The sequence below is a fragment of the Chrysemys picta genome, chromosome 9 (assembly GCF_011386835.1).
Source record: "Chrysemys picta bellii isolate R12L10 chromosome 9, ASM1138683v2, whole genome shotgun sequence".
Taxonomy (NCBI): Eukaryota; Metazoa; Chordata; order Testudines; family Emydidae; genus Chrysemys; species Chrysemys picta.
The window spans coordinates 80,714,468-80,732,943 of record NC_088799.1 but is presented as its reverse complement, the minus strand read 5'-3'; the positions used below and the strand labels follow the sequence as shown (position 1 = coordinate 80,732,943).

At 44.3% G+C, this 18,476-nt stretch overlaps 1 protein-coding gene across 3 annotated transcripts in view; it reads right to left on the bottom strand.

Moving 5' to 3' along the window:
- The window catches only part of OPHN1 (oligophrenin 1), a 135,365-nt gene extending 120,702 nt beyond the window's left edge, over positions 1–14,663 (bottom strand). The window contains exons 1-3 of one of the 3 annotated variants that reach the window (XM_008172858.4): positions 13,995–14,663; positions 13,367–13,464; positions 13,115–13,272 (exon numbers count right to left, since the gene is read on the bottom strand). In XM_008172858.4, coding sequence (XP_008171080.1) covers positions 13,115–13,268 — 154 coding nt within the window. In that variant the 5' untranslated portion in view covers positions 13,269–13,272; positions 13,367–13,464; positions 13,995–14,663. Of the gene's footprint in view, positions 1–13,114; positions 13,273–13,366; positions 13,809–13,994 lie in introns of those variants that run through there. The other 2 variants (XM_042853287.2, XM_065556562.1) reach the window with 2 other exon arrangements.
- Positions 14,664–18,476: the final 3,813 nt, after the last annotated feature.

Sequence of the window (18,476 nt, the reverse complement as noted above, 5' to 3'; positions counted from 1 at the left end):
GAACAGAATCTTCCCCTCAGGCCGCTCCATGACTGCTACTGCTTCTTCGATGAAGTAACAGCCCATGGCTGCTATGCCTTCAGCACTGCAGGCCATTGCATCCCCATTGTACCAGATCCTCCAGTCCCAAAACCATCTTCTGGGACAGTAAGATAGGATAGCTCAAGGAGAGTAGATCTATGATACACAGGCCCTGCAGATCAATAGGCTCCTTGGCATCCACTCCCGCGTACTTCCATGCACCAGCACTACACCAGTTCCATTCTCTATTGTGAGTTCTACACCCAGGTCAGGGTGGACACACAGGATCTGCCCTGTAAACATGTGCATTATAGGCAGAGAAAAGGCCTGAATATTCTGCTAAAAGGAACTGCTGACAAAAGGAATCAGGGATGCATGATACATTGCTACCTGCCAAGTCAAGCACAGGATCAGCAGGTCTCTTTCACTACAGGACCTCCTGATCTTTGAGAGGATAGGACCTCCAAGGGCCCCCATCACAGATGCTAAACCTGCTCTCCCCAAAATGAGCAGTTTGGCTCATTGCATTTTTCTCATCACTATTCCCCTCCCCCGCCCTAGGATTTTACACCTTGTGCTCCAGAGAGAATTTGAGAGTAAACAGGTTGTTGTGTAGGCAAATTCAGAAATAAAAAAGTGATGTACAAAATTACATAAAAAACTCCATTCAAGCGTAAGGTTTAGCACGCACGCAAACTCTCGGCCAGAATGTTACATTACCCTCTATACCAAACATCATCCAACAAACTAATGGGACAGATTCCAAACCAATACAATTAATGACATGGAGGGCAAAAACAATACAAAGTCAGTGCTAAAAATACACCTGTTCTTATAGCGCCAGATCCACAAAGGGACCTAGGTGTTGCTATGCCTAACTTTTAGGCGCCTTGCCACCCAGTGGAATCTGCAGCCCCAAATTAGGTTGGTAGGCTCCCTATAAAATGCAGGGGGAGAGTTAGGTGCTTAAGAATGGGATCACAAAAGACAGCATGCTGAGCAACCTGGCCCTGGAGTTGAGTGCCTACACTGTATTTTGCAAGAAACATGTATGTGTGTGTCAGGGGCAGAGGTATTCTGGATTACGGAATATTCTGTTGTGGGAATCTCAAGATCTCCTGTTGAAGTTATTTGACTGTGTACGAAGAATTAAATACATCTTGGGCCAGAGAGAGAATGTCCAGTGGTACTCACCCGAGAGGTGGGAAACTCATGTTCAAATCCCTGCTCCATATCAGGCAGAGACAGGGAATTAAACCCAGGTCTCCAGGTGAGTGCCCTAGTCTCTGGGCTAAAGGTTATAAGGGAGGCCTCCTCCTGCTCCCCTGCCCTGGCCGTTTTGTGTGGGTTTAGGCATGTTCTGAAAACATCTACCAAAACAGGTCCCACAGTTCAGATAGATATGGGAACACCTAGTCTGAGGATCCTGCTGGGATTTCAGTGTGAGATAGGTGCCTAGACAGAGGTGGCTGTGCATATGCTCACTTGCAGGAACTCAGATGTCTAAGGATTTTAGGCACCTCCAGGGCTAGGCGGCATCTGAGCCAGGATTTTGAAGATCCCAGTAGCATCCAAATGTTGGACTTAGACACCTAAAAGTGGCCATTAGGTACCTAAGTCCATTTCTGGATCCAGCCAATATACTACTGCCCATCTGACTTCCTGACATGCTGCATCAAAATATATTACCTATTTCAAACCTGGCAAGGCTCTTATGTGCATCCTCAGACCTTAAGTGTTAAGACACGTTTGATGTACCACATCACCCAATTTCATGAGTCATCCTGATGTCTCCTACCATTGCATATAGTTAGGGCCCTACCAAATTCATGCTCCATTTTGGTCAATTTCATGGTCGTAAATGTCATGATTTCAGCTATTTAAATCTGAAATTTCATGGTGTTTTAATTGTGTGTGTGTGGGGGGGGGAGGTCACAAGGTTATTGTAGGGGGGGTTGCGGTACTGCTACCATTACTTCTGCGCTGCTGCTAACAGTGGTGCTGCCTGCAGAGCTGGGCAGCTGGAGAGTGGTGGTTGCTGGCTGGAAGCCCAGCTCTGAAGGCAGTGCCGCCTCCAGCAGCAGCACCGTAGAAGTAAGGATGGCATGGTATAGTATTGCCACCCTTTTGTGCTGCTGCTGGTGGGGCACCTGGCCAACAGCTGCCGCTCTCCAGTCCCCCAGCTCTGAAGGCAGTGCAGAAGTAAGGGTGGCAATATTGCAACCCCCCTATAATAACCTTGCCACCCCCCTGCAACTCCCTTTTGGATCAGGACCCCCAGTTTGAGAAACGCTGGTCTTCCTCATGAAATCTTTACAGTATAGGGTAAAAGCACACAAAAGACCAAATTTCATGGGGAGAGACCAGATTTCACGGTCTGATGCGTTTTTCATTGCTGTGAATTTGGTAGGGCCCTACACATAGTGCTGTACCCATGTCACCCCAGAACCATATGAATCTTAGTGATGTATGTACACTGGTCCAGATTCTCTGCTGCTGCAAACTGGTGACGTTCCATCAAAGTCAATGGGACTACAATGACTTACGACAAATGCGTCAGATCCTCAGCTGATGTAAGTCAGGAAGGCGCTGGTAAGACCACCCAGCCTGCACTGAGAAAAACCTGATGCTGGGGCATCAGAGCAAGCTGAAGAATTCAGAAAGTAATAGCTAAATGCTAGAAAAATTTATCTATCACAGGAATTGGTGCTATCTTTTGGTAACAGCAAAGATAGATACGCGAATGTCGTGCTGCTGTACAGCAGGTGAGCTGAGACAAGAGACCATCACAGCCCTGTCCTGAAGAGCTTACAGTAAAGTCACAAGTGGGAGCAATACAGAACAAGGTCCGTATATTTATTATTGCTTGAATGTTTCATGGATAGGCAGGTCTGAAGACTTTTCTGCAGGAGGAAATTTAGCACACATTAACCAGCATGCTTTTCCAACAAAAAGACTGAAAGTGACAAAGGGAGAGGCCAGAGACACCTAGATGCAGCCACACAGGATGTAGGAGAAGAAGAGCGCAGGACAACAGCTGTGTTGAACCTTAAGCAGAAAATTAACATTTAGTGTATGGATGGATTTGAATAATACAGTATTTTTGTGTGTGCGCTAATCATAACAAAAAATGATGACTCTACCCTCTGAGCCAAGTTTTCCCCGACCTCTCAATTTTTACCTGTTCTAAAGGCATGAATTATATGCTGGATCTACAGGCACAGTTAGATGTCTAAATTCAGAAATTAGTGTCCTGAGTTGATTTGTGTTGGCCCCACTGTTCTTGCAATTGATTGCAAACATAACATGAGGCTGTTTTTTTTAAATTAGCCCAGTGTGTTCATTCTTTCAAGTCAGCATGATATTTAAATGGAGTTTTAAAAGTTAAGAGAGTAAATAACAAGAATGGGGCGGGGAAGAGTGTACATATCTAGCAGTGGGTGGGGAGAGAAGGAGAATGAGGAAGACAATATGAGGGTTAGTGAAAGTGTGGCTTGGTGACTTGGCAAACTAGGATTGGCAGGGCATTTCACGTGCAGGGAGCAGTGTCGTAAGACGCACGGCGATGGAATTGCAAATAGGAAGTGAACGGAATAACAAGACCTTCATCACCACTTAAATGGAAGGGCTGGAGGTGGACTTGCGAAGAAGCCATTTCAAGATGTGGACTTTGGCAGAGTCCCTGTCACATCCTGAAGATGAAGGATGGGAAGTTTACCCTGTCTGGAAAACATCTACAAAGACTCCCCCGCTAGAGTAGTGCTGTAACAGCAGGAAGTTCTAGTGTTGGGAGAATTTGTATCAAGGAGCAACACTACATTACACTAATTGTTTTTTTCACCTACCTGCTCTGAGCATTTAGCCAGGCTGTGATCAGCTCTCTGTTAATTACCACAGGAGAGTTCAATCAATGGATACATATTATTTTAATCATATGTCCGGGCTTTTCCTCTGAATGATTTACTCCACAATGAGACTTTGAAGCACAGAAATTGTACATTTATTTCCTGAAAGCCTTAATCTAAAACCTCTTGCTAAGAGAGTTCTCCAGCTTTCTGAGCTCCCCTTGTCGCTTTTTTGTCATTTATGAAAGATGTCTTCATTGTTTGCTTTAGTGCAGGATTCCTGTGAATAGAACTGGCTGCCATAGCTTAGTTTGTTCATGCAAAGCCCCATGCTGCCATAGAAAGAGTCTCCATCCTGTGAGGTGCAAGCAAGAACGATGCCCAACATAATAATAATAAGAGCAGGAATGTCAGCAAGTTCCCCAATGATTTTGTAGCTCTCTCTGTACTCACAGAAGAGGAGGAAGGCAGGTACATATAAAAAAAGAGAAAAAGTCAAGCTCTGGAGCATTTCCGCTTTAAAGGGAGAAAGGACAATTGCACAGGAAATGAGAACGCTAGCCATATGGCTCTGTACCACCACTGGTAGAATATCTAAGCCATGGTCTTGGAGGGAAGAGGACAGGGGTTCAGAAGAGGAAAGGAAATTTAACCTAAGTTACTTCTTCTCTTGCTGATCAATAGTATTGCGTGTATGTTGTACCGTGAATGATACTGACATCACTAACACACGTACCGGGCTAAAAAAAATAAATCTGATGCGTCCAGTGGTGCGGATTGCTCTCAGCTCTGATTAAAGAGGGATACAGCCAACAACAACAAACATTATTGAGACAGAAACGTGTTCTCTACTCTAGTTGCACTTTACACTTGAGATTATTATAACTGAACCAGATTAGAGAAAAACCATCTTTTTCTCTGTTTTCAGTTAGTTTAGAGTTAACATATGACAGCACTTTGGGTCTAGTCAGTTTCACAGTGAACCCTGTATATCAATTTGGGTGGGTTTTTCACCCAGCAGCAGAAGAGAGAAAAATAATAGACAAAGAGAGCAAAATGTGGTTGTAAAACTACAAAAACTTTTAGCAGGACTCAGGAGCAAGTGTAGTATCCAACACTGTTTTTAGCATTTTTTCCTGTTTTAAACTGATATGATTTGATGATCACGGGTCTTTGTAACAGTTAATGGGAGTTGAATGCATTCTGCATCCCATAAGATCAGTCCCATGTATTATTTTGCATCCAAAGACCTCATAGTGCTTTAAATAAAAAAAAAAAGAAGTGGTGAAGCATTATCTGTGTTTTACAGATGAAGGAGCTGAGTCATAGAGTGATCTTCTCAAGACCGCAGAGGAAGTCCCTGTCAGCTTTTCCTTCTGTAGCACAGAAAAGGGACCAACGTTTATTTTTCAATACAAATTAATATATAACATAAATGTTTTTATTTTTTTATTTTTTTCAAGTTGAGATATTTGGAACAACTGAGAAATAACTCTCTTTCTAATGCCCCAGCAATCCAGCTCTGCAGAGAGGTCACAGCCACACTATCAGTAACAGCCTCTTTTATTATCATTCACTTCATAACTAGTAACATTAGCTACAAAGTCATCAAAGCAAACGTGCAATTTACATGGGAGTCTCTTCTCACTCTACCTCAACTAGGGAAATACTCCATTGGATCAGCATTCCCACATTCAAATTTAGCAAGAGACTGCCAATGCCTTGCCTATGCAGGGGTCTGTAGTGCTGGCCAAAACTCAACAGTGCTGGATTTTAAATTCTCTTCTGCATCCCCCTGAAAGGGGTGTGAAGCAAGGGAGGAGCTTTGATAGCCTGGAAAAGCGTTTGTCATCCAGACTCTCTTAAGTTTGCAGAATCTCCCTTGAGGGGTAGACTGGAGAAGCAGATGCATAGAGAGAAGGGAACGGGAGCTCTGCTTTTCATTACAAAAATTAAGGAAGTTGAAAACATTCATATCCCCGCTTTGTTACTCTCAGGTCTGACATAGAGAACCCACCCTAGACAGCTTTTTATGACCTACCTATCTCCGAACAAATACTCCAGACCAGATTTGACCCCCATGGATCCACACATGGAAGGAAATCTTGGAGTGAGGAGTTTCCTCTGCCAAGTCACCTCCATGGCACCGTTCCCTAACCTGCTGTTCTGATCAGATGCTCCTTCACTGTGGCTCCAAGGGGATGGAGTTCTGCAACTTGCAGGACAAAGCAAGCCCAAAGCGATGGGCACAACGTCTTTCTTCTTTTCCCCTCCACCGTCCTATCACCATCACAGCATCCCCCCCACCACAAAATCCAATGAACAATCAGTACAAAAATTAATACAATCTGAAGTTGTCTGAACTTTTCTGCCAAAGGCCTCCACTCTGTGGATTCCCCCACACCTCCACCCTTTCGGCAGGCAGTTCAGGAACAGCAGTCAGAAGAAGTAATCTTAGCTCAGCTCAGTCCAAGCTGAACTGATGGGAGTGGGCAAGGGTGATGCTACCGAGCTAGTATCAATATACCAAACATGCAAGGGAATACCTCTAACCTCTGGCAGATTTCCCAAGTCCGGTCATTTTGGGGTGGGGAGGGAGGACCCGGTCTCTCCTCCCCACTCAACCCGGTCTCTCCTCCCCACTCCTTGCAAGCCATCTGAGGGACACTGAGTGGAATCTTACTTAGATTTCCTCCCTCCTGATCCTCTCCTTTTATCTCAGGGAAAATCCAGGGTGCAAGCGCATGCACACACAAAGAATTAATTTAAAGAAATAGATTCAGATGAAATCTACACAGACTTTAGAGATTCTAACAGGAAAGAGTATAATGTAGTCTGGAAATTGAGACTACTCTATCACGGGTGCGGGGGAAAGATTCACGTGAACATATGGAAAATAATTAACAAGGCCACTTTGAGAAAACAGTACATTCATTAGAGCAAGTTACACTAAGGTAAAACAAATTAATATTATTGACAATGAAGCACTGCCAATCCGATGACATAAGAGTTCCTTTCAGGCCCCTCAGAGTTTAGTGCTTGTCTCTCAGCTGACTTGGGGACTAGGCTTAAAGATGGGATGAAAAAAGTGCATTTTTTCCCACTAAAGAAGCCAGCAACCCACTCAATCTCAGAGAAATATCCACCTCCTGAAACTACATTACAGCATTTAATACAGGCAACCTACAATGTGATACATTTCAATAATTTTTTAAAAGGTGCACTAAAATGTATTCGCTAAATTGCCTCAGACATGCAGTTTAGCAATGGATAGTAGTACATCAGAATGTATTGGTCCATAATTCTTAAATATTTTAGCCTCTTCATTTGCATTCCTCATAAAAGTGTCTACAAACCACTTACAAAGGGCACCTAACCATATGAGGGCAGATTTTCAAAGGTACAAATTAGTGCTGTCGATTAATCACAGTTAATTCACGCGATTAACTCAAAAAATTTATCGCGATTAATTGCAGTTTCAATCGCACTGTTAAACAACAGAATGCCAATTGAAATTTATTACATATTTTTGGATGTTTTTCTACATTTTCAAATAGATTGATTTCAATTACAACGCAGAATACAGAGTGTACAGCGCTCACTTTATATTATTTTGATTACAAACATCTGAACTGTAAAAATGATAAATAGTATTTTTTCAGTTCACCCCATACAAGTACTGTAGTGCAATCTCTATTGTGAACGTGCAACTTACAAATGTTGATTTTGTTGTTGTTAAATAACTGCACTCAAAAACAAAACAATGTAAAACTTTAGAGCCTACAGATCTACTCAGTCCTACTTCTTGTTCAGCCAATCGCTAAGACAAACAAGTTTGTTTACATTTACGGGAGCTAATGCTGCTTGCTTCTTATTTATAATTTCACCTGAAAGTGAGAACAGGGATTCGCATGGCACTGTTGTAGCCAGCTTTGCGAGGTATTTACATGCCAGATATGCTAAACATTCGTATGCCCTTTCATGCTTCGGCCACCATTCCAGAGGACATGCTTCCATGCTGATGACGCTAGTTAAAAAAATAATGTGTTAATTACATTTGTGATTGAACTCCTTGGGGGAGAATTGTATGTCTCCTGCTCTGTTTTACCCGCATTCTGCCATATAATTTTATGTTATAGCAGTCTCGGATGATGACCCAGCACATTTGTTTTAAGAACACTTTCACTGCAGATTTGACAAAACACAAAGAAGGTACCAATGTGAGATTTCTAAAGATAGCTACAGCACTTGACCCAAGGTTCAAGAATCTGAAAGGGATGAGGTGTGGAGCATGCTTTCAGAAGTCTTAAAAGAACAACACTCCAATGCGGAAACTACAGAACCCGAACCACCAAAAAAAAGAAAATCAATCTTCTGCTGGTGGCATCTGACTCAGATGATGAAAATGAACATGTCGGTCTGCATTGCTTTGGATCATTATCGAGCAGAACTTGTCATCAGCATGGATGCATGTCTTCTGGAATGGTGGTTGAAGCATGAAGGGACGTATGAATCTTTAGCACATCTAGCACGTAAATATCTTGTGACACAGGCTACAACAGTGCCATGTGAATGCCTGTTCTGACTTTTAGGTGCCATTGCAAACAAGAAATGGGCAGCATTATCTTCTGTAAATGTAAACAAACTTGTTTGTCTGAGCGATTGGCTGAACAAAAAGTAGGACTGAGTGGACTTCTGGTTCTAAAGTTTTACATTGTTTTATTTTTGAATGCAGTTATTTTTGTACATAATTCTACATTTGCAAGTTGAACTTTCATGATAAAGAGATTACTACAGTATTTGTATTAGGTGAACTGAAAAATATTATTTTTTTTTTTACAGTGCAAATATTTATCAAAAATATTAAGTGTGCACTTTATACTTTGTCTTCTGTGTTGTAATTGAAATCAATATATTTGAAAATGTAGAAAACGTCTAAAAATATTTAAATAAATGGAATTCTATTATTGTTTAACAGTGCAATTAATCGTGCGATTAATCACAATTAATTTTTTTAATTGCACAACAAATTTTTTTAATTGCTTGACAGCCGTAGTACAAATGGGATTCATTCAAATAACTTTCAATAGATATGAGGCACCTAACTGCCCTTTGTGCCTTTTCTTTTTTTCCCCCTTTGGCTTTTATTTAATGTATCACCAAATATTAGAGGTTGGTTGGTTTGTTTGAAAAACCTCTAGAGATTCTGCTAGAATTTTCTGCAGATTTTATTAGCTAATTCTCATTCTTTGACAACCTTAACTTGCTAGACAATGTAATAAGTTTTTTAATATTTTCTTACTTCAGATCTTGCAATAACATTTAAAAAACATCCTCGAGACAAGTAGACAAACAAAACAAAAGACAAAAAAAACCCTGCATACATCTGGCAGATCTTGCATAGAATTCAGAAGATATTCCCCATTACAGAATTCAGAGGGAAATCCTCCATGCATGTCAACTATCTATGCACATGAGTGTTGATTCCTGTAATACTTACAGAAATTCTGGAGAAGTGAAACCCCACTCCTCTTTCACACTAATGTAACTTAAGAAATGCTCCACTGACATCTTTAGAGTTACATGAACATACGTGAGAGGAGAATCAAGCGTCAGTCTTACTTTATGGTAGATCTTGACAGCAGCTTGATATTGTTCTGCACACACACAAGCTGGAAGTTACGCATATTAAAAGTAATTTCAAATTTTGAGTCTTAATCTGGGACCTATTCTACATCTTTGTCATAAATCTTAGCAGATCCTATTTCCCAATAATAAGAGAACTGTAAATTTTCCTTGGAAGCTTTGAGATTGCACAATTTAAGAGGTTGTGTGTAGTTATATATAGACGCACAATGCTGCATCCAGCCTTCTAGATTGCAGTCTCTAGTCACTCTAGCAGGCTGCACAGCCTGTTATTTTGAGACAGCAGGTGTTTGGCATTTTGGAGGCCTGTCGGCAGACAATGAATTTAATTAATTTGCTTTAAATCTTACATTTCCATTTTTACACTAATTATTTACAGCACCACAATATGAAGCCAATACACAAATAAATCAAATGTTAAAATTGATGCAGTACTGTACTTAATTAAAGAAATTAATGACCTGGAGCATTTTACTAAACCAAAGTATTAGACACAAGGTTGATCAACACAGTACCAGGATGTCTACCTATACATTTCTAATATCCTCATTACTGTAGTAAATAGGCTTCAACATCTATCTGCTAAACACACAATTCCCACTCACTTTTAGAGCCAAATTCTCTTTTCAGCATAGAGCCCAAGTAGCCAGGCAAGCATCTAAATATCACTGCAATAGATGCATTGGAAACAGAGGGATGGAAGGGCACTGCTCTTACATTTTTATCTATTCTTAGGTCAGGTTAGTAATACGTATTGTCCCGTCTGTATCCAATAGGGTGACCAGATGTCCCGATTTTATAGGGACAGTCCTGATATTTGGGGCTTTTTCTTACATAGGCTCCTACTACCTGCCACCCCCATCCCGATTTTTCACACTTGCTATCTGGTCACTCTAGTATCTAATGAGTCTTTCCTCCAAGCCCTTCCTGGGTACCAAACTCCCATTTATTTCAATGGGAGTTCAACATGCCAAAGATTTGGGAGAATCAATCCCAACTTTGGTAAAATTGTAAGGATGCAGGCTCTAATTCTTCACTGCCTTGCACCTTCTGCCATCGTTTATACCTGCACAAAGTGGTGTAAAATGCTACCCCAGGGGTCGGCAACGTTCGGCACGCGCCTGGCGGGCCGGGCCAGTTTTATTTACCTGCTGATGCGGCAGGTTCGGCCGATCGCGGCCCCCACTGGCCGCGGTTCGCCGTCCCGGGCCAATGGGGGTGGCGGGAAGCCGCGGCCAGCACATCACTCGAGTGCTTACCCTGGCGAGCCGCGTGCCGAACGTTGCCGACCCCTGTGCTACCTCATCAGAAGCAACATTTTACAATCACTTTGCATAGGTTTAAATGATGACACAAAATGCAAGGCAGAGGAGAATGGAGTCCTTGGAGATTCAGGCCACAATATTTACAGAACTGCATCATTAAGCTAATGCTGGGTAACTCTTGGTTTCCAAAAATTACATTAGTCAAAGTCCAGTTTATGAACAAATAATTGCAGCAAACCAAATTTTCCATCTCTTTGTCCCTTGAATGAATTACATCTTGCACTGGGCTTTCCTGTTGAAATCTTGCATTTCTTTCCTCTCCCAATTAAATAAATTGGGCAAATTGCAGAACATACAGAGTCAGATTCACAACTGCACCCAGTGAGTTCGATTCGCTGACTGTACTCCAGTTTTATACCTGCAAAAGTCCATTCATGTAACGAAGTAATGTGGCAGTAAATCATTCCAATATCCACTGCATGCAACTAGAATGAGGAGGGAACAACGGGGACAGTTGTGGCTCCAAGATTTTGGTCCCATTCTATGCTGGCTCCAGGTAGACCAGCCTCAAGATCTGCTCAAAACTACTCTGCTAGTTATGGCCGTAAGAGGTCAATACACCAGCAGAGAATAAGCAGAGCACACTAGCACTCTGGATATTACCCTTCCCATTCCTGGCAGGAAGGGTCACAGATGCTAGCTAGGCAGACTGTATGCCAGCTTCAGATTGTCCTGAAAATGAAGACTCCCTCACACTAGGGCATTCCCAGCTGAGGGGATCTGATGGTTTTCCAGTCCCTTTGTGCCAACAGAGCGGCACAAAGGGGCTGAATCGCAGCAGAGTATCTAGCCCCTCCACCTCTCTCCTTCTCATCCTTACAACAGGCTATCAAGCTGCTTAAATAAATATCCATTTATTGACACTGTATGAACTAACTGAAGCCTTTCACTTTCCAGATAAGAAAACCAATGGCCTACTAGCTACTGAGTTGGTTGACCTCAGCTGTAGCAGGCAAAACCAAAGAAAGAAAAGGAAAAGGAAAAGTGATAGATACAAGAACTTCCTGTACTACAATCACAACAACTGATAACCCAATTGTTTCATAGCCAAGGATTGAAACCCTTCTATCTTAGGTACTTATCAGGCCCCAACACTGTAGCATCTGAACACCTATTAATCTTTGATGTATATATCCTCACAATACCCCCATCAGGTAGGGAAGTTACCTGTGTTATACAGATGGGGAACTGACGTACAGAGAGTCTAAGGGTGGGATTCACAAAGGCATTTAGGCACCTACCTCCTACTGAAGTCATTGAAGATGGTTTAAATAGATTCCCTCTGCTCTAGACTTATTCCATCAAGGAAAATTTCAACATGGTGGGAAAGGCTGCTTTCAGTGGTATTATTTTAACTATTGTTCATGGTCTTCTCCCTTTGATTCAAAGTGCTAATCTCCTCTGAAGGGATTCTGGCCTCTATAACCATCAATGGAGGCAAAGTACAATATGTGCATTGATCTTTGTTCTAGTCTCAGGTCCTACATTACAGAAATCAGAATAGAAGGTTGCATTTAACCTTACTGTATTTGAACTGTTCTTCATTACATGGGGTAATAATTATATTGGAAAATTGTGGTACTTCCTGTTAGGAAAACAAACAAACACACTTCATCATGTTGTGTCTGTACGTACACTGAATCACACTTACCTGCATTATACCATAAATAAGCAAGCTGATAAAACTGTTGCTCATCAACAAAAATTATTGTCTGTTTCAATGAAGAACATTAACTTGTCACTGGGGTATACTATGCACTTCTACTGACAATATACACATAACATACCCAGGTGCACTCACCCTACAACATCTGTTCAAAGGGCCATCAATAAAAACAGAGTAACATTCAGAATAAACTGCATGAAGGGAAAAGAGCTCTGCACACTAACTACAGAAAGTGTCATTTTAAATAGAGAATTTTGTACTGACAGATATGTAAAATATCTCACATACTGCAGAGACAAGGGGGGTGAAGTAATATCTTTTATTGTAAGAGAGGCAATATTTGGAGTTTCTTTACATACTGCAGTCAGAAAATTGTCCAGATGCACAATAGGAAATTATGATTATTGTATATTTGTTGCATCTATTATTAAAAAGACAAGAGTTTGATTATGAACAGATATATTTAAGTATCCTTACATAATAGCACGCAAAGAGTGTATAATATGGTAATAATACACAGATATTATTAGCATGGTTGGAAAGCTGTGGGCAATGTATGTATTGCACAGGTATAAATGAATGTTTAAACAAAGCCATATCGTGTTACTTACTTTTTATAGCACTGATAAGTGCATTCCCATCTTTAATCACATCCTTTATGAATTTGTTGGTTCTCTCCAGCTCCTGCTCATAACATTTCAGCCTGTCTCGAAAATCTGGACTGTCCAGGTAGCAGTCGCTGAACTCTAAAGCAGGGTGCCCCATGTTCCTTGGAGAAAAAATTAAAATGAAAAAAGAATTCTCCGATTTAAAAAAAAAATCAAAATTATGGAAAGCAAATCGTCTCTTAGTACCCAACTCACTTCTAAAACGACAGAGATCCTTGTAGTCGTCTGCTGAGGATACCAGCTTTGATTTGTATATCACAGAAGAAAGGGGCAGGCTGCCTGGTTGTACTCTACTGAAAACATAAGACAAATGTATACGACCTCTGTAGCATTCTAGTGATGATTTGGTACTAGATCCTATTCACTATTGTCCTCTTCTTACTCCTCAGCAAGTATACGGTGTCCTTTCCATTCCTTACTGAAAATCCACCCAGACAGCAGCACTAGGGGTCCCTGCTCTGTTACTTCTCTGATCTGCAAACGTTAGCTCGACTCAAATCTCTCCACATCTACAAACACATCTGGCTGCTCTGAATGAACGCAGGGGCTGGGGCGGCGGGGAAGCGTCCATCCAGCTCCACTCTACAGAACGTCCCCACCCCCTCCCGCTCCGCTTTGTGCGAGGATTTCCTTCCTTGTATTCCTCAAGCACCAAGTGACTCACAGCCTCCAAAGGTTGGCACCTCCCCTTTTCTCCTGCGCTCTTAAAGAAACAGGAGGGAAAGCTGGTTGTTCCCTCAAGGAAACTGGACCTCTGTGTCTGTGGCAATAGTACTTTCCGCCCCGATCCGCATGAAAAGCGACACATAACCCTGAGCATTACATTTAAAACAGACTTCCTCGGGGACCATGTCCTATTTCAGCTCCTACGGAGCCCCTTCTGTTTCTTGCTCACACGTTAGCAGCAGCAGCTCCCCTTTCCCCAAAGCTCCCTGCAGTCGCTATTCAGAGAGGATTGTCTGGGGACCTGTTCATGAGCACCACACGCTTCTCCTACGCAACCGTGTCGATCTCAGGTGGGCTATTTCCCAGGGAATGTCTTGGTGCTGCTGAAGGATCTCTCTTCTGTTTCATGAGCTAGCATCTCTTGCGGACTCGCCCTCGCTCTAGCTGTCTGCACTTGGCTGAGCCCTCAAGGGTTAACATGTTGTTAATGTAGCCTCACACTCTACAGGCAGCATCCAGAGAGGCAGGAGGGAGGAGACACAATAGAGGCACGGCAGCTGCTGCAAACACGTCCCTGCGGAAACTGAATTGGGATGAATCCCTCTGGAGCACCACTCCCTCCTCCGGATAGCGCATGCACGGCTGCCTGGGAGGTGTAGTTTTTCTTTCCGCAGGATCTGTATTGTGTATGTGAGTGAGTGAGAGGACCCCGCCCTTGTTCCAAGCGCCCACCCGCTAGCTCCGAGGGGCTGTTCTTCCAGAGAATCCGGCACTAAAGGGACAAAATAGTGGACAAAGTAGCATGGACTGAGCAAAAACTCAGATTGAGTGATCAGCATTGTCTGCTCTGATTTACCTAGGGTTACCATACGTCCGGATTTTCCCGGACATGTCCGGCTTTTTGGGCTCCAAATCCCCGTCCGGGGGGAAATCCCAAAAAGCCGGACATGTCCGGGAAAATCGGGACCGGAGGGGCTGGGCCGGGGGCCGGGCCGGGCGCCGGCAGTGCCGAGGGCCAGGGGCGCTGAGCGCCGGCGGTGCCGGGGGTGCTGAGCGCCGGGGGCCGGCGGGGCCGAGCGCCGGTGGCCAGCGGTGCCGAGCGGGGTCTGGGGGTCAGCGGGGCCGAACGCCGGGGGCCGGCGGGGCCGAGCGCTGGGGGCCGGTGAGGTCTGGGGCCGCCGGGGCCGAGTGCCGGGGGCCGGTGAGGTCTGGGGCCGAGCGCCGGGGGCCGGCGGGGCCTGGGGCCGGCGGGGCCGAGCGCCAGGGGCCGGCAGGGCCAAGCGCCGGCAGTGCCGAGCGCCGGGGGCCGGCGGTGCCTGGGGCCGGCGGTGCCAGGGGCCAGGGGCGCCGGGGGCCGGGGGGTGCTGAGCGGGCCAGGGGCCCGGGGACCAGCAGTGCTGGGCGGGCCGGGGGTGCTCGGGGCCGGCACCCCAGGGCCCGAGCCGACCCAAGCTGGAGAGGCCGGGGGGCCAGACTGGGCCGCGCCTCCTCCCCCCACACCTCCCTTACCTGTTTCAGGCTTCCCGCGAATCAAATGTTCGCGGGAAGCAGGGGAGGGGGCGGAGTTGGGGCGGGGACTTTGGGGAAGGGGCGGAGTTGGGGCGTGGGCGTGGGCGGGGCCGGGGGCCCGTGGACTGTCCTCCTTTTGGAGACTGAAAATATGGTAACCCTAACCTTGGCCCCTAGTAATATACCCTAAAGTGGGGCTGTGTGACGAGGGCTGACGAGAGCGGGGGAAGCCGGTCCAAATTACCGGGGCCTGGCGGTCCAGAAGGGGGCCCGGCTCCCCCCCCCTCGTCGCTGTACCGGGGCCCAGCGGTCCGGAAGGGAGCCTGGGCCCCGGCTTCCCCCCCTTCTCATCCGCCCTTGCTGGGGGGGGGTCCCAAAATTTTTTCCCCCGGGCCCGAACCCGCTCTCAGCAGCCCTGTGTGTGACTGCTAAGCCGCTCTGGGGACCCTCACAAAAAGACCATCTTGTGAAGATTTATGCATATGCTAAGCATAAACTTTATGTTCTGTGAGTGATCTCAATGAAGTTAGGCACAATTAGGGTGACCAGATGTCCCGATTTTATAGAGACAGTCCCGATTTTGGGAGCTTTTTCTTATATAGGCACCTATTATCCCCCACCCCCTGTCCCGATTTTTCACACATGTCCTCTGGTCACCCTTGGCACAATGCACAAAGTTAAGCATGTGAGTTAAATCTTTGCAGGATTGGAGCCACAAACTCTATTTTCAGTCACAGCTTTTTCTTTTATTATTGGCTTGAGCATTTAAGTTTAAAAAATCATGTCACTTTAAATCAGCAAGCTAGCAGGGCTAAAACCTTTGTCCTAAATTCCTGTAATCTGTACACTTTTATTAGCAACTGTAGATAGGTACAGATGTTAGGGGTGATGTTTTTGCTCATATAATCTGCAAGTCATTTTATACATGATTTTCTGTTTAGAAAAATTAACAATATAATCCTCATTGTTTTATTCAAATGTCTTGTTTAGAATAAGATAAAACATGAGAACTTTTATTTTATACTGATAAAATCTCCGTACTATATCTACTGTGCACACTTGTTCTTGAGGACCAAGAGGGATACAATATGTTTCCAATTTATTAAAGTATGTGATTATGTGTTTTCTTCATTCCTCCTTCTTGTTTTCTAGTAATGCAGAACACATTTATCCCCTTAAAAAGTCAGGAAAACTTATTAATTAGTAAAACTAAATCTTCCTTCTTTTCCACCAACATGCTCTGAACAGAACAGAATAATAAAATCATATTAGAGTCTGACTGTACTTAAATACTATTAAAGCTGCTTAATAAAATCTCACTTATTCTTTCATGTTGATCTGCACAGTTCTTTAATATTTTGCAGGTTATATTAACAAGAGAAGATACTCTACGAGCACATTGGCCCTAGAGACTTACCTCAAGGTCAAAATGTTGATGTTGTCATCTTCTTTTTGTCAATGTAGCCTGGAACTTAAAACAAACACTCTTTACAGTAATGTGGAAAAATGTTTGTTTTCATGTTAAACAATAAGGTTCCTTTTCTAACTGTTGTACTATTACTAAAATAGGAAGGAAACCATGTCATTTAAAAACTGTGACTGAATTTATTGCTGCTGACACTGAGGGACTGATAACATCGATTTTAGCCAAGGACAACACACATGGACTTATTTTACACTCTGCTGATGCAAATTCAGTCCTGACCTGCCACCTTGCTATTCCAGTCATAGGCCCCCACATGCAGCTCTTCCAAGGCACCTCTGTCCGGACATGCAGATTTCTTGATGTTCTTGTGCCAATCTTGCACTTCACAGAGACCATTAATCAAGACAAATTCTGTTTTAGTAATATGCATGAATTGGGACTAGACAAATGACACATCTTCACATGTAGTCTACTAGCCAAAATTTGAGCACAAATCTCCAAACTCACTCTTTGAGCATGATGATTTGATTATAGAGGATAAAGCAATGTGGACACTGATTTTTATTGACAGGGTTTGTCCATTTATTTACATATTTTCAAACATCCAAACAACTTTATAATCTCTGTAATTATTTTGATTGGTCTGAGTCCAAATCCTAGGGAACAGGTGTCCACATCACACAAACAACCACCACCATAACTGGCACTAATTGATCCCATTGAGGGATGACACAGAACAGAGGTCAAGGTCAAAGGATCATGGAACCTGAATGTCTCTTATCCCTAGAGATGGAGGTCTTCCAGACCAGCTTTGGAGAAAAAAACACCATCAGGGAATTCTCTATAACCAATATAAAGATTTAGGAAGCCAGAGACACTTATGAGGGTCGGACAAAATCACTTATGAGGATAGGATGCTGCAGTGATTGGCACTCGAGATAGCTAGGTGGATAATACAAGGCATGACTCTTTCCACTATGTCCTTCTCAACCCCAGCTCTCACTGATGCATGGGTCATTTCATCCTGACACACCTCATCCAGCACAGGGCATCGCTGTAGGGTGCCAGGCTGCCTGCCCCGATTCCAGGGCCAGCTCCAGCTTTTTTGCCGCCCCAAGCAGCGAAGTGGGAAAAAAAAAAGCTAAAGCCGTGATCGGCAGACTTCTGCAGCAGCTCTGCCGTGCCGCTTCATTCTTCGGCAGTAATTCGGCGGCAGGTCCTTCGCTCCGAGAGGGATTCACCGCCGAAGACCTGGACGTGCCACCCCTTTCCATTCGCCGCCCCAAGCACCTGCTTCCTTGTCTGGTGCATGGAGCCGGCCCTGCCGGATTCCAAGGCCGCCCTCCCCCACACTTTCTCTGCTCTCCCCTGGGGGTCACTTGGACCCCAGGTAGATTGCAGGCCCCTCACTGCTGTATCCCAAGTGGGAAGGGTGTGCATGGGGAGGAGTGAGCAGGCAGGAGCATCCAGCTGGCTTGTGAGCTGCAAATGGCCCTACAGAGGTAGGGCCCTGAGTATCCCGGATTAGAGTGTGGGACCCAAGGGTACCTTGCATTGCATGTGCCTATAGACAGCTTCCCTGCAGACCCTCCATGCGGGGATCGTGCCCCTGAATGTGTGTGTGTGTGTGGGGGGGGGGCAGGGGCTTAATGCCAGAGACTGAGAACTCTCCTTTGTGAGGGTGCGTGTGGCCCTTTAAGAGGC